Genomic DNA, 13,589 nt, shown 5'->3' with positions numbered 1-13,589 from the left:
GACAAAGAGTTGTTATTTGATTAACCGGATCACATCATTAGTTGAATGATGTGATTGACATGACCCATTCCATTAGCTTAGCACCCGATCGTTTAGTATGTTGCTATTGCTTTCTTCATGACTTATACATGTTCCTATGACTATGAGATTATGCAACTCCCGTTTGCCGGAGGAACACTTTGTGTGCTACCAAACGTCACAACGTAACTGGGTTATTATAAAGGAGCTCTACAGGTGTCTCCAAAGGTACATGTTGGGTTGGCATATTTCGAGATTAGGATTTGTCACTCCGAATGTCGGAGAGGTATCTCTGGGCCCTCTCGATAATGCACATCACTTAAGCCTTGCAAGCATTACAACTAATGAGTTAGTTGCGAGATGATGTATTATGGAACGAGTAAAGAGACTTGCCGATAACGAGATTGAACTAGGTATTGGATACCGACGATCGAATCTCGGGCAAGTAACATACCGATGACAAAGGGAACAACGTATGTTGTTATGCGGTCTGACCGATAAAGATCTTCGTCGAATATGTAGGAGTCAATATGGGCATCCAGGTCCCGCTATTGGTTATTGACCGGAGATTTGTCTCGGTCATGTCTACATTGTTCTCGAACCGTAGGGTCCGCACGCTTAATGTTACGATGACAGTTATTATGAGTTTATGCATTTTGATGTACCGAAGTTAGTTCGGAGTCCCGGATGTGATTACGGACATGACGAGGAGTCTCGAAATGGTCGAGACATAAAGATTGATATATTGGAGGCCTATATTTGGACATCGGAATTGTTCCGGGTGAAATCGGCATTTTACCGGAGTACCGGGGGGTTACCGGAACCCCCCGGGGGGTTATTGGGCCTACATGGGCCTTGAGGGAGAAGAGAGAAGGAGGCAGGAGGTGGCCGCGCGCCCCTCCCCTTCCTAGTCCGAATAGGACAAGGGAAGGGGGGCGGCGCCCCCCCTTTCCTTCCTCTCTTCCACCTCTTTCTTCCCTTCTCCTTCTCCAACTAGGAAAGAAGGGAGTCCTAGTCCCGGTGGGAGTAGGACTCCCCCTTGGCGCGCCCTCCTTGGCCGGCCGCCCCCTCCCCTTGGCTCCTTTATATACGGGGGCAAGGGGGCACCCTAGAACACACAAGTTGATCCTCGTGATCGTTCCTTAGCCGTGTGCGGTGCCCCCCTCCACCATATTCCACCTCAGTCATATCATTGCAGTGCGTAGGCGAGGCCCTGCGTCGGTAGAACATCATCATCGTCGCCACGCCGTCGTGCTGACGGAACTCATCCCCGAAGCTTTGCTGGATCGGAGCCCGGGGAGCGTCATCGAGCTGTACGTGTGCTAAGAACTCGGAGGTGCCAGAGTAACGGTGCTTGGATCGGTCGGATCAGGAAGACGTACGACTACTTCCTCTACGTTGCGTCAACGCTTCCGTTTCGGTCTACGAGGGTACGTAGACAACACTCTCCCCTCTCGTTGCTATGCATCACCATGATCTTGCGTGTGCGTAGGAAATTTTTTGAAATTACTATGAAACCCAACAAAGATTTGCATGAGTGCTGTCGGCGCAGTTGTATGAGTCGAGAAACTCAAAACTCTTCTCTCGCAGGTTCAAAGTAACCAAGCAGTAGTGGCCTATCGCGTCCTTCATTGTTGCGGGAGGAGGATCAAATGTTGCAAACATAATCTGAATTAAAAAAGAAAACAAACCATATGAGAAAATAGAAAAACAGAAAACTTATTTCAAGATGACGAAAATGGTCAAAATGCGTTACCAAGTTTTTCTTGTCCACACGTTCCTCTACGCTTGAAGAAAACATCTTTTTCAAAGTCCTATTTGTGGCACCGCCGTTCCAAATGGAATTCTGCCAAAAAGACAAAACCAGAGAGTTAATGAAAATGCTTATAGCACAATAAACTTGGATGAGGGATAAATATAAATTAATGAAAATGCTTACACATAGGTTGTACGGGACAATCATCATTTGAGATCCCTTGAACCTCTCAGCTAACATAGAGATGCCAATATTTGCGAGGCACGTGCTCATCGTTCCATACGACCAAAAAGACTCGCCAACCTGACCGATAGTAATATCACCAAACTCGTCCTTGAATGCAACTAGATGCCTTTAGACAAGAAGAAAAAAGCCCAGCAAAAAGTGATAAGATGGGTGTCCCTGAAAAAATAACATATTAAATAATCGGGGTGTAAGACAAAAAATGTCATACTTCTTCTTATTATCCCTCCTAGCCCTCGTAACAGCGTCATATAACTCATTGTATCTTCTCAGAAGAGCTAGATCAATACTTGAAGGAGTAACAACAGGTAATTCCTCATCTGCATACAGAGTGGGAACGATATCAGAGAATAAAACAACATGGTCCATTCGCCCGGGAAAGAACAAAAATAATGCAGTTCGCTTACGTTCGGTTTCAGAATACACTTCCTGCGGCTGCTCAGATCCATCTTCACTGAGCCTCAAGTGATCTAGCCCGGTAATATCATCGTCAAGCGACGCTTGATTGCTCATGTCCTGAGAGAGTCTTGGTTGTTCCTCTTCAGAACCAATTGAAACTGTCTCAGCTGGGACTTTGGTTGTCTCGGCTGGGAAAGCTAGATAGCCATCAGATTGCTCGGGGGCGCGAGGGGCGACACAAAATTTCTCAGGCACCTCATCGCCAAGCAACAAAATAGTAGGCCAAACAACACCATCAATGCCAGCAGATGTCCCCGCAGCATCAAATCCAACTCTAGGAGATCCTTCTCTCTCTTCTGCCATTTCAACTGTAACACGAGGAGCTCCTTCTTTCTCTTCATGCTTATCACCATCCACAATATCCTGCCTTCCTTCTCTCTCTTGTGCCTTATCAGCCTCAACAGAACACTCCCCTCCTTCTCTACCTTCTGCCTTATCAACGTCCGCATTAGGCTCCTCTCCTTCTCTCCCTTCTACATTATCATCCTCCATGGTGCGCTCCGCTTGGATTTCAACATTTAATCCGCAGTTCTGATGAGTTAAAAATAAAACACATTACACAAAGAGAGAATGCAGTTCACTAAGAAAACGGACCATGAAGCTCGCATGAAAAATAAAAATAAAATGCAAAATGCAAATTCTCTATACTCACCAGAGAAGCATCGCCTTCCATCTCTTTAGACTTGTCAGCCTCGTCGTCCTTGTCAGCGTCACCCTCTGCCTCCTTCTCATGTATTTCGACGTTTGATTCGCCGTCCTAAAAAACAAAAACGTAAATAAAACTATTATAAAAAATGCAGTTCTATAACAAAGCCAACACCAGATCATGCAGTTCACTGCTAAATGTTGCTTCTTCTCTAAACAACAACTGCAGTGCACTACCACTACTGGTGCACACTACAAAAAAGTTAAAACTGCAGTTCGCTGCCACTGCTGGTGCAACTATGATTCTTTGTTTTGGACACTACAAAAAATTAAACAATGAAGTCCACTGTAAAAAAATAGGAAGAAATCAAACCTTGTCGATGATGCCTTCGTCAAGAGGATTGTCTTTGGCAGCTTCGTCAACAGGGGACAATGGCCTATCAAACAAAAAATCAAAATCAACACCGTAGTGGTCATGGTGGTCATCATCACGGCAAGCGTTAGCATTAGAAGATTCTCCTCCACACTGCGAAAAGAACAAAAGGATGCGAAAACAAATAGTCAATGCCACAACACACAGAAAAAATCAATAACAAAATGGGTAAAAAAACTATTCACATATGAAAAAAGACGTACATCCACAACTGCGCGGTCAGGCAAAGAAGGACGGACAACATGTTCACGCCTGTTCATTTCCTTCACAATTGCCTCAGCTTCCTGCTCATACCTAGCACACTTGTCATCCTGAGACTGCTTAAACTGAACGAATGAAGACCTGATATTCGTAACTATCTGCTTAAGGAATTCAAGCTGCCCACGGTCAAAGTTATGAGCGGCCTCGATTTCTGCTTCAGAAGGGCCTTTGCCTTCAGGAAACAATCCAGCAATATTCCTCATCCTGGAACCGGATGTTGGGAAATCAGAAGTTAAATTGATGACCCTGTCGAGAAGCTCATCGACCTGAACAAATTTATTGCCATCAGCAGAAGCCTCGCCACAAAAACCTCCAGCAGCCGCCCTAGCAAAACCATGAACCCGTCGAATTGGAGAACCCCTAGCAAGAGGCTCACAAAACCTTGCATGCAGTTCGGCAACTGGAGTCCGCTTGTACATAATGTCCCCTTCCGCCTTCCACTGAACAAATTAACAAAAAAGATGCAGTTCACAAATAAGTACATAAGAGGTTCACATTTAGAATGGCGAAAAAAAGGAATAAAACAAACACAAAGGCTGGCTATGCACTGACCGGCAGCTTGCCAAACTTGTAAGTATCCAGGTGTATCTTTCCCTTGACAATAATGTCGGCGTTGTGAATCTTCTTCAACTGCTCATGGGACAGTATTGCAGCACGTGGCGTGCGTGTATGCATAACCGATACAGTGCGAAGATTCAATGAATCGAGGTACATGAACAGGGGCACGATGGTGCAACCCTCAGTGCAGTTCTGCTTGCTCCCTTCAGAATTCCACTTGTACACAGCGGCCTGCAGCTCGTCGACAACAAGCTGACAAAAGTCCATGCTAGCCATAGATGCAAAATCCAAGTTTTCAACCATAGCAGCTACCCTGGACAACCGAGTTGCAGGGCTGGGGCAAAGCAAGCTCTGGAAAACAATGAGAAAAAAACCTTCACAGTCTTATTAACCTTCGTAGGGTCCACAGTCAGCGTGCGAAGTAAAATAAGCAGGTCCTTCACATCTATGCTACGAGAACGGTTGAAACCAAGTTCATCCTTCAGATTAGCCAGCGAATCATCATGGCCGCTGTCAGCAGGCCTGGGAGCAGTGTGAGAACCCATAGGGAAATCAAAAATGTGATGGACAGCCTCACGATTGATTTCCAGAACCTTGTTTGACCCGCAGTCCAATCTCATCGTATCAGGGTCGATCTTTCCCATCAGCTTGCACATGAGAACACGAGAAACATTCTTCTTTACTTTCAGGTCGAAAACAATGCCAAAACCTGCTTGCCGCACCAAAGTTCTGTGCGGCTCATCCAACAAGGCAACAGCTTTGCATACGTTTGGAATGGACAGCCGAACAATCTTGTTAAAACGCCATTCATGCGCAACATCATCTTCAGACCTCTTCCTCTTGGTACTCTTAGCAATCTACAAAAAAGAATAAAAAATGCAGTTCACATCAGCAACTCATGCGAAACAACTTAAAAAACAGTAAAAATAAATAAATAGCGTATACCTTCCTAACATCAACATCCTCCTCATCAGAATCATTGTCCAGCGCTTCTCCAGCTGCATTTTCCCGTGCCAGCTTAGATGGACGCTCAAAATCAACACCCGAGTAATCATCCGCGCGTGTCTGCTTTCCTTGAATCCCATCCACATCAACCTGAGCATAATTAGGCCTATTTGAGTAATCAGCACGCGGGCTCCGCCGTGGAGAACTTAAACCTTCCTCTGCAACAGTGTTGAGTTTTCTCTTCACAGGATTCTTTGCGGAGGCAAACTTAGCAGACTTCTTTGAATCTGCAATCCTCCTTCTTATCTCCTTACCCTCATCAAACTTTACTTGCTTCGCTTTATGAGCCTTCTCGAAAGTCTTACCGAGCGCAATCGCTTTTTGCCTTTTCTTTTCAACATCAGCTGCAATCTGATCAGGGACCATCCAATCCTGTGTAACTGGTTCTGTGCCATCAACAGATAGCGACTGGGTTTCACTCAATTCAGGTAGAATGCTGCCCTGATCAGATGTCCCGCCACCGACAACATCGGCTGTGAAATAACGTGTAATCAAATAGTTAACACCACCACCCCCGGACCCACCAGGACATAAAACTGTAGGTAAGAAAAATATAAGAAAATATGTGTGTGAGAGTGAGACCTAAACTTAATGCAGCTCATATCAATTCGGCCACACAATGTACAAATGCAGTGCTCTCTTCAGCAGTTTATGATTAACAATTAAAACATAACAGAAAACTTAATGCAGTTCATGTCACTTGAATATCAATTTGCCGCATGTCTGAAATGGACCTTGGTAAAGGGATATATGATGCAGTGCACTAATTCGTTTAGTAAGCAATTGACCACACATAAAATGAAGTGCGCTTTGATATACAAAACAAAACAAATTCATGCAGTTCTGTGAGAGGGAAAAACTAAACTTAATGCAGCTCATATCAATTTGGCAACCACATGTGGATAGACAAAAAAAATACAAAGCAATGTACAAATGGAGTGCTCTCTTAGCAGTTTATGTTTAACAATTAAACATAAAAAGAAACTTAATGTCATGCCAAAAAATAAAAAAACTAACTTGAGGCAGTTCATATCAGTTTGCCACATGTATGAAAATGGGCCTTGGTAAGGGAATCTATGATGCAGTGCACTATTTCATTCAACAAGCAATTGACCGTGTATAAAAAATGCAGTGCACTTTGATGTATTACCAGATGGGGGAGCCATGCTGACTGGTGAGGCATCAATTGGGGAGGAAGAAGCTGTATTATCTAACGGAGATACAAACAGAAAGAAAAGTATCAGGCTGGAGCGGCATTATAATAGAACTACAAAAGCAGTTCGCTTACATTTCCCTCCAAATCTTGGACTTCTTCTAGTAGGAGAAGACATGTTGTATCTGCAAACAGAAAGGGATAACAATTAAACCCAAGACAGCAACCTAAAAACAGACAGAGAAAAAACCCTAGATGCACATTGCTAAAATTTTGAAGGCCAAAAAACCACAACCAAAAGTTTCAATCCAGAGGGCATTACGATTCGAGCATACAAAATGAAGTTAAGAAAAGGATGCTGGCTCCAAAAAAACCCTAGCACCCGATCGGGAACGCCCATGGCGATTTCCGGCACCGAAATCGACGGAGCAGACGGGAAGATATGGGGCTCACCGTGAGATGCTGTGACGGCCGGAAGAGGAGGCTGCGGACGGCGACGGCGGAGGAGGCGCGCCTGTGGACGGCGGCGGCTGCGGGCGTCGTCGCTCTCCGCCATGAGAGGAAGGGATTTTTCATGCGGGAGAGAGGAATGAAGGTGACATCGAGAAACAGAGAAGAAGAGAAGCTTAATGACTAAAAGACTGGGCCCACGAGTCAGCGGTACAAATTAAAATAACCTCCTCTACGAGCACGGCCCACAGGTCATAGACAAAAAGAAAAAAAAACGGCTCGGTTAACACGATGCAGTTCGGTTACAAACAACAAAGCGGTTCGCCTGCGAACAAACAAACCTCACTTCAGAATGCTTGTTAAAACTGCCTGAAATATACGCGCCCACGATCGCCCGACACAAGCGAAGCGCTCCATCACCCTGATCATTCACAAAACACACAACACTGCGCTTCCTCCTCCTGTTCCTCCTCTTTCCAGCCATGCCGTTCACCAACGTCTTCGAGGATGTCGAGGCGCACGGAAAGACCGTGCTCATGGTGGTCTACACCAACGACGTGGACGCCATGGCGGGGTACGTCGACGAGTACAAGGAAGTTCTCCGGGAGCACCACGAGAAGATCGTCGGCATCGACCTCGAGTACACCCTTGACAAGAGGGACGCCGCCGTGATTCAACTCTCCATCAGCAAATATCACCGAGTGCTTCTTTTCCAAGTATGCGCTACAATGGGCAAGAGATGCATCACCTTCGACAAGTTCCTCAGCGACCCAAAGTAAGCCATTCTTTCTACTGAGTAAAATATAGTTGCAGGCCCATGGGTCTCTCCTTGTCATTTGTATGTTGTTCTATTTGTCGTCTGTATGCAGTTCGCAAAAGAATAACTTGTGGTTCACTTCACTTAGGTACGAGTTTGCTGGTTTCTGCATCGACCAAGACAAGGAGAAGCTTTCACGCTGCAACCTGAACATCCCCAACTTCGCCGACATTCAGACGAACTGGAGGGCGCCTGGATCTACGAAGACACTAGACTCACTTGACGATGTATCTGCCATCATCATCGATGACTACTACGCAGACATGAAGAGAAAGATGACAGACCAAGAGCACCGCCAGTGGACTTGGGTTCTCAGCAGGAGGCACATTGAGTATGCTGCCAAGGACGCCTACACTGCGTTCGAGATATGGAACCGCACCACCACAGTGCAGAATGGCCTCACCCGCTCTATAAAAGAGAAGACAAGGAAGCGCCCGAGGTCATCCTGGGGTATGGGGAGCAGGTGGGATCACCTTCCACCTCCACCTGGCCCGAGTGGAACTGATGAAGCAGGCCAGATGCTGATAGCCAAGGGTTCCTGTCACAATTGCTCAACTTGTTTCCTTCTGCTTATGTCGATTAGTTTGCTTTCGTTGTAATTTGCTTTGGCACAATGTTTGCTTATGTTGCTTTAGTTTGCTTGATGATGTACTTTGCTTATTATGAGCACAGAACCTTGGTTTGTATCTATCAACAATTTGCAGTTCTCAGTGGGTGTTTTCAGTTTGTATATTGCTTCAACTGCTGCTGCTACTAGGATACACATAAAAAACTCTCTATGAAAGCAGTTCAGAGAGAGTTTTCTTCACAAAAATGCTACTACTATAATGGTTGATGCGGTCCTCTTTTATTAAGCACTGTTGTTCCATATGTGGGTTACAGAAAAAAGAAAGCTCAGTGGGTGTTTCCAGTCTGTATATTGCTTCAACTGCTGCTGCTAATAGGATGCACATAAAAACTATCTGTGAAAAGAAGTTCACTTATACTCAGATTTCTTCTAGAAAATAAACTAGAAGCCACACAAAAATGTCAAATTATTACAACAAATTGTTTCATGCTGCTGTTGCTCAAGCAAGACTGATCTAAAGCAAATTTAACTTGATTTCCAAACACTTTTCATGCCTATAAAACATAGTCATGACAACATCCCTAGCCTGAAGACCAGCTTCCTCCACCAATTCCTTCTAGCCATCTTTGAGAACCAAACAATCATCAGAGCCAACAGAATACATAACATCAACATTATGATATCCATTCTTGCTAACCAAGACCAAATTAACACAACTTTCTGTTACCCTGACTAGACCAGAAGGGAATTTCTATAAGGAAATGAACAAGAACAAAAAATAAGAACAAATAAGAATAAGGTACAATCTTCAGAAACTAAATTGCTGCTACAATCTTCATAATAAATATTGATGTCATCAGATAATAATATTGACTAGACCAAATTGCTGCTGCTCCTACAATATTTATAATAAAACTCTATGTGAAAGCAGTTCACTTATACTTAGTGAAAAATGTTTATTCAGAAACTAATACTACTACAAATATTCAGATAGTGTTAACTACACACAACACATGAAAAGACTATGCGAGAAAATACATACCCATGAATCATTGACATCATCGTCAGTCATCTGATGGACGAATGGAGCCCGAAATCCAATAACTGGAGAATAAAGCAGGGAACAGAGCGCGCTGTGCCGCTGCCTCTGGTTCAGAACCAACACTTCAGAAAAAACGCAGGTCTCCAGCATGGGCTCCATCCTTGCCAGGCAGCCGCACGCGCAATCCATTGCCAGACGTAGGGTCTGGTTCGGAAGAAGACAGATCAAGGAGGGGTGGCAAAAGAGGAGGCAATGTTCGCCGCCAAGGATAAGGTAGGAGGGGAGCCACCAGGGATAAGGTGGGAGGGGAGGCAATTGACCCAGCCATATATATATATATATATATATATATATATATATATATATATATATATATACAGGGACAACCCAAAAAAAGTAAAACGACAAATAAAGCAGCGCGGTAACATGACAAGGTGCAGCTCGCATTGCATATTACTGCAGTTCACCGTGTTTGACCAAGGAAAAAAACTAATTAAACTAACGACCCGCTCTTACCTAGTCCCCCCTTCCACGATTCGCAAACGAAAAACACAGACTGTAATGCAGTTCTAAAAACTACATAATGCGCAAAAACTCAAAAAACATCTTGAGTAATGACCAACCCCGTGGCGCCCGCTCCAACACAAAAAGCATCAACCAGTTAAAATTCTTCAAAATTAACAACTTAATCAGCTAGAATTCATACAGATTAGTGTCATAGAACACATAACTTGCAAAATCAACAGAAAAATCATGAACAAAAAAACAACAATTTTGATCCGGAAGCGGGAGGACAGAGACCTTGCCGTTTTTGCGCTAGAACAGAGAGAAATTCGACCAATTATCCAAAATTCCAATCGTATTAGCAAATTAATCTATCGCGGAATAACACAAACATGAACGCGAACTTAGTAACACACTAGGATTACGGCTATAAATCGAATATGAACCCCGCCAGCACGATGCGAAGCTCCTGCCCGTGCGGAAGAACAGAGACCGATCCGCCAAATCCATCGATTTCCGTCGTTTTTCGTAGAATTGCGTGTTTAATCACATAATAAATCAGCGCACACACAAATAAAACAATGGAAATCGATTAAACTAGCCAGAAACGCTGCTCCGTGAAGCAGTTTGCTACTGCCCCTCTCTGCGGTTCAGAACAGTAGAAGAAAGCAGTGCGCATAGCTTTCCAATGCAGTTTAGAAGTGTTATGAGAATATTATTCTCATAATATTATGAGAATAGATCGGCTGTATATATGTATATATATATATTAATTTTACTAAACTAAACCAACACCAGAAGTCTGCATACAATGAATTTACTAGGTAGGGATCATATAACATGAGGCAGATGGATGATTAGCAAACATGCTGGTTGGCCAAGAAATGAACAACATATAAAATACTCCTACTACTATAGTAGTTAAGATGATGAGACAAAGGACATCAGCATGCAGAGTTCCTGATGCACTGATGTGGCCCAACTTGGCTGCACCACACCGAGGCACAGTTGTTCCATGGAGCTCGACCATGTGTAGGGCTTCAGCATCGCCGTGGAGGTCCCGGTGGTCGTCCTGGTCCATGGAGTGTGAACCTTATTATTTCATTTCAGAGAAAGCGTTAAACAAAAATGGCATGTATACGGATCACTATGGACAAGCAAACTTCGCTAATAAATATGAACGAGGCCTACTATAGCATAACAGGTAAGGAGTTAGATTAACTCAAGTATTGGTGGCTAATATACCTATTATTTCATTTCAGAGAAAGCCTGAAACATAAATGGCATTCATATAGATCCCAAGGATGAGCAAACTTAGCTAACAAATATGAACAAGGTCTACTATAACATAACAGGCAAGTATTGGTGACTAATAGACCTATATTAAGAGTAAACAAAACTAGCTCGAAAAACAACTCTATAGCACTGATATTGATGCATTCAAGTTACTACAATTCAAGTGTGCATACATATCATAATGTTCTAGGTATGCATACACATTTGTTCATCTTATATAACAGAAAAAGGAGCTAGGTTCTCTCCAGGATTATAGCATTTGTACAGTAATCCTGTAATATTGTACTATCTTTGCTTAGTGAGTTACAGATCGCACCATAATATCCATAAAGCCACAATATCCTGTAATTGTTGAATGACTCATGGTACAGCTTGCATTGTTAAAATGCAATGAACCGGGATTTGACTTACACATATGGTCAAATAAAAAAAACTTAAGGAATTAGTTAGAATCTCATATCACCCATGATCCACGGATTTAGACTGGTATTATATCTTACAAATCAAACTGAAGAAGTTCATTTCTAGCCTAACTATAATCTCAGGCCAACTACTGTAAGATGCAGGGAGCAAAGAGCTCACCATGGCTGTCATGTAGCCGACATGGAAAAGGCAGCATGTCCATCCAAGCAGAATCAGCAGCACCAACGGACGGGTCCGGAGTTGTCGCCGCTCCTCCTTGTGGATGCCGAGGTCGGAGACGCCGGATCCATGTGGGCATCCATCTCCCATCCTTGCAATTAAAACTTTAAACTAAAATTAAAAGGCTCCATTTCCAGTTAAAGCCCTAAACAGAAAACAGAGGTAGCCGGAGTAAGAAATTGTCTTTGCAATTTACCACAAATTTTGCGAAAGTATGCAAGAACATGTGCAACGAATGTTCAAGTATTTGTTGACACTTGATAGACTGACTTAATCTCAAATTTACTGTTGTAACATAAACCAAAGCTATATCAGGATTTTAGAAAATCAAGTCAGAACTCTTGTGCACAAGGAGAAAAGATGTATTGTGCATAAATTTATTTCTGAATCCGAAATTTAGCCATCATATGTGAGAATTCAATTTTATCAATCTCTGAACTCTAGTCTAGTCTGATTCCTCAAAGGGGATATGAATCAGTAAAAGAAAATCAAGGCCCCCTGCCCTCCCACTTTCCTAGAACAAAATGAGTACATGAGCAGCAGCTATATAGGACTGATGATGCATGTACTACCTGGGAAAGAGCCACTTATGTGAGTTCACTTGTTAATTGGCTAGTTGAGTTCTACTGATAACCTATAGAGCAACTTAAATTGTGCTGCTATATATATACACCAACAATCTGTAAGTCAAGACCATGGCAGGGATCTAGTTCTCACCCAGCAGAGTCCCTTTGGGAGTTAGATGAAAAATCACCATGCATGCTAGTGGTCTACTGGAAGCATCACAAAGTTAATGTTTTGCTTACCACACTACTATCAGTTGACATCATGCTGCCCCCGATGCCAGACACGAGGTAGATGACACCAACTCTCACTACAACGAAATTGACGGGATTAATATCAGTTCAGAATGTTCAGGTAATGGGAACGTCAGTTCCATGGACGAATGCGTACCGAATCCGAACTGCTGCTCGAGCCTGAGCCCGACGAGCATGAGGCTGAGCATGTTGGCGAGCAGGTGGATGACGCCGGTGTGGAGGCAGATAAGGTCATGAGTCCCACATGAGCGGCGCGGGCACCAAGGGCGCCAGGTCGGCCTTGAGGGGCACCGCGGCCTTCGGGAACGATGAGGCCGTTGTCATCGTCGCGGAGCTAGCCACCCACGAGGGCGGCTAATAGGCTTGGCCTGGACATGCTTAACCTTAGAGAGGATCTCCCATGGCCACCATCGCTACTGCAGCTGCTAGATCCGAGCTTCGGGGATTGGGGATCGGGGAGACGAAACCCTAGCTGCAGCGGAGGAGGAAGAAGAGCTGGGAGCGGGAGCGAGGTTCGGGTGCAGCGCGAGGAAAGGAGGGCGCCGCCACCGGCGACGGGAAGAGAGGGGTGAGGGAGAGGCCGGGACGAGGGGTGGCGGCGTCGATCTGGATCGGGGACAGAGAGAGGGAGGCGGCGGGCAGAAGGAAGGGAGGAGAGGTGAGAGAGAGAGGTAGGGTTTCCTGCGGTGGTTTTTTCTCCTTTTCTTCACATGGATGGATGGACGTGGGATTGCTAGAAATGGATGGTAGGATTGAAGGAAATATGCCCTAGAGGCAATAATAAAGTTATTATTTATTTCCTTATTTCATGATAAATGTTTATTATTCATGCTAGAATTGTATTAACCGGAAACATAATACATGTGTGAATCCATAGACAAACAGAGTGTCACTAGTATGCCTCTACTTGACTAGCTCGTT

The 13,589-nt window shown here is 44.1% G+C and overlaps 1 protein-coding gene across 1 annotated transcript; it reads right to left on the bottom strand.

Moving 5' to 3' along the window:
- Positions 1 to 10,691: 10,691 nt before the first annotated feature.
- LOC125548797 lies at positions 10,692 to 12,969 on the bottom strand. Its single transcript, XM_048712338.1, has 4 exons — positions 12,805 to 12,969; positions 12,657 to 12,724; positions 11,791 to 11,941; positions 10,692 to 11,004 (listed from the first exon to the last, which is right to left on the bottom strand). Exons 1-4 carry the CDS (start codon positions 12,854 to 12,856, stop codon positions 10,733 to 10,735), a joined length of 543 nt encoding a protein of 180 aa, XP_048568295.1. The 5' UTR covers positions 12,857 to 12,969; the 3' UTR covers positions 10,692 to 10,732.
- Between the last annotated feature and the right edge of the window lie 620 nt (positions 12,970 to 13,589).

This window comes from Triticum urartu, chromosome 3 (genome assembly GCF_003073215.2).
Source record: "Triticum urartu cultivar G1812 chromosome 3, Tu2.1, whole genome shotgun sequence".
NCBI classification, from domain to species: Eukaryota; Viridiplantae; Streptophyta; class Magnoliopsida; order Poales; family Poaceae; genus Triticum; species Triticum urartu.
The sequence above is the reverse complement of the archived record's forward strand: the minus strand, read 5'-3'. Positions and strand labels throughout refer to the sequence as shown.

Bases quoted from the DNA above. Each gene is read 5' to 3' on its own strand.
- LOC125548797 (XM_048712338.1), bottom strand. From the start codon at position 12,856: ATGCTCAGCCTCATGCTCGTCGGGCTCAGGCTCGAGCAGCAGTTCGGA. The intron at 12,725-12,804 runs GTACGCATTCGT...ATTTCGTTGTAG, and splicing joins CGAGCAGCAGTTCGGATTCG to TGAGAGTTGGTGTCATCTAC. The intron at 11,005-11,790 runs GTGAGCTCTTTG...TGAAATAATAAG, and splicing joins TCGGCTACATGACAGCCATG to GTTCACACTCCATGGACCAG.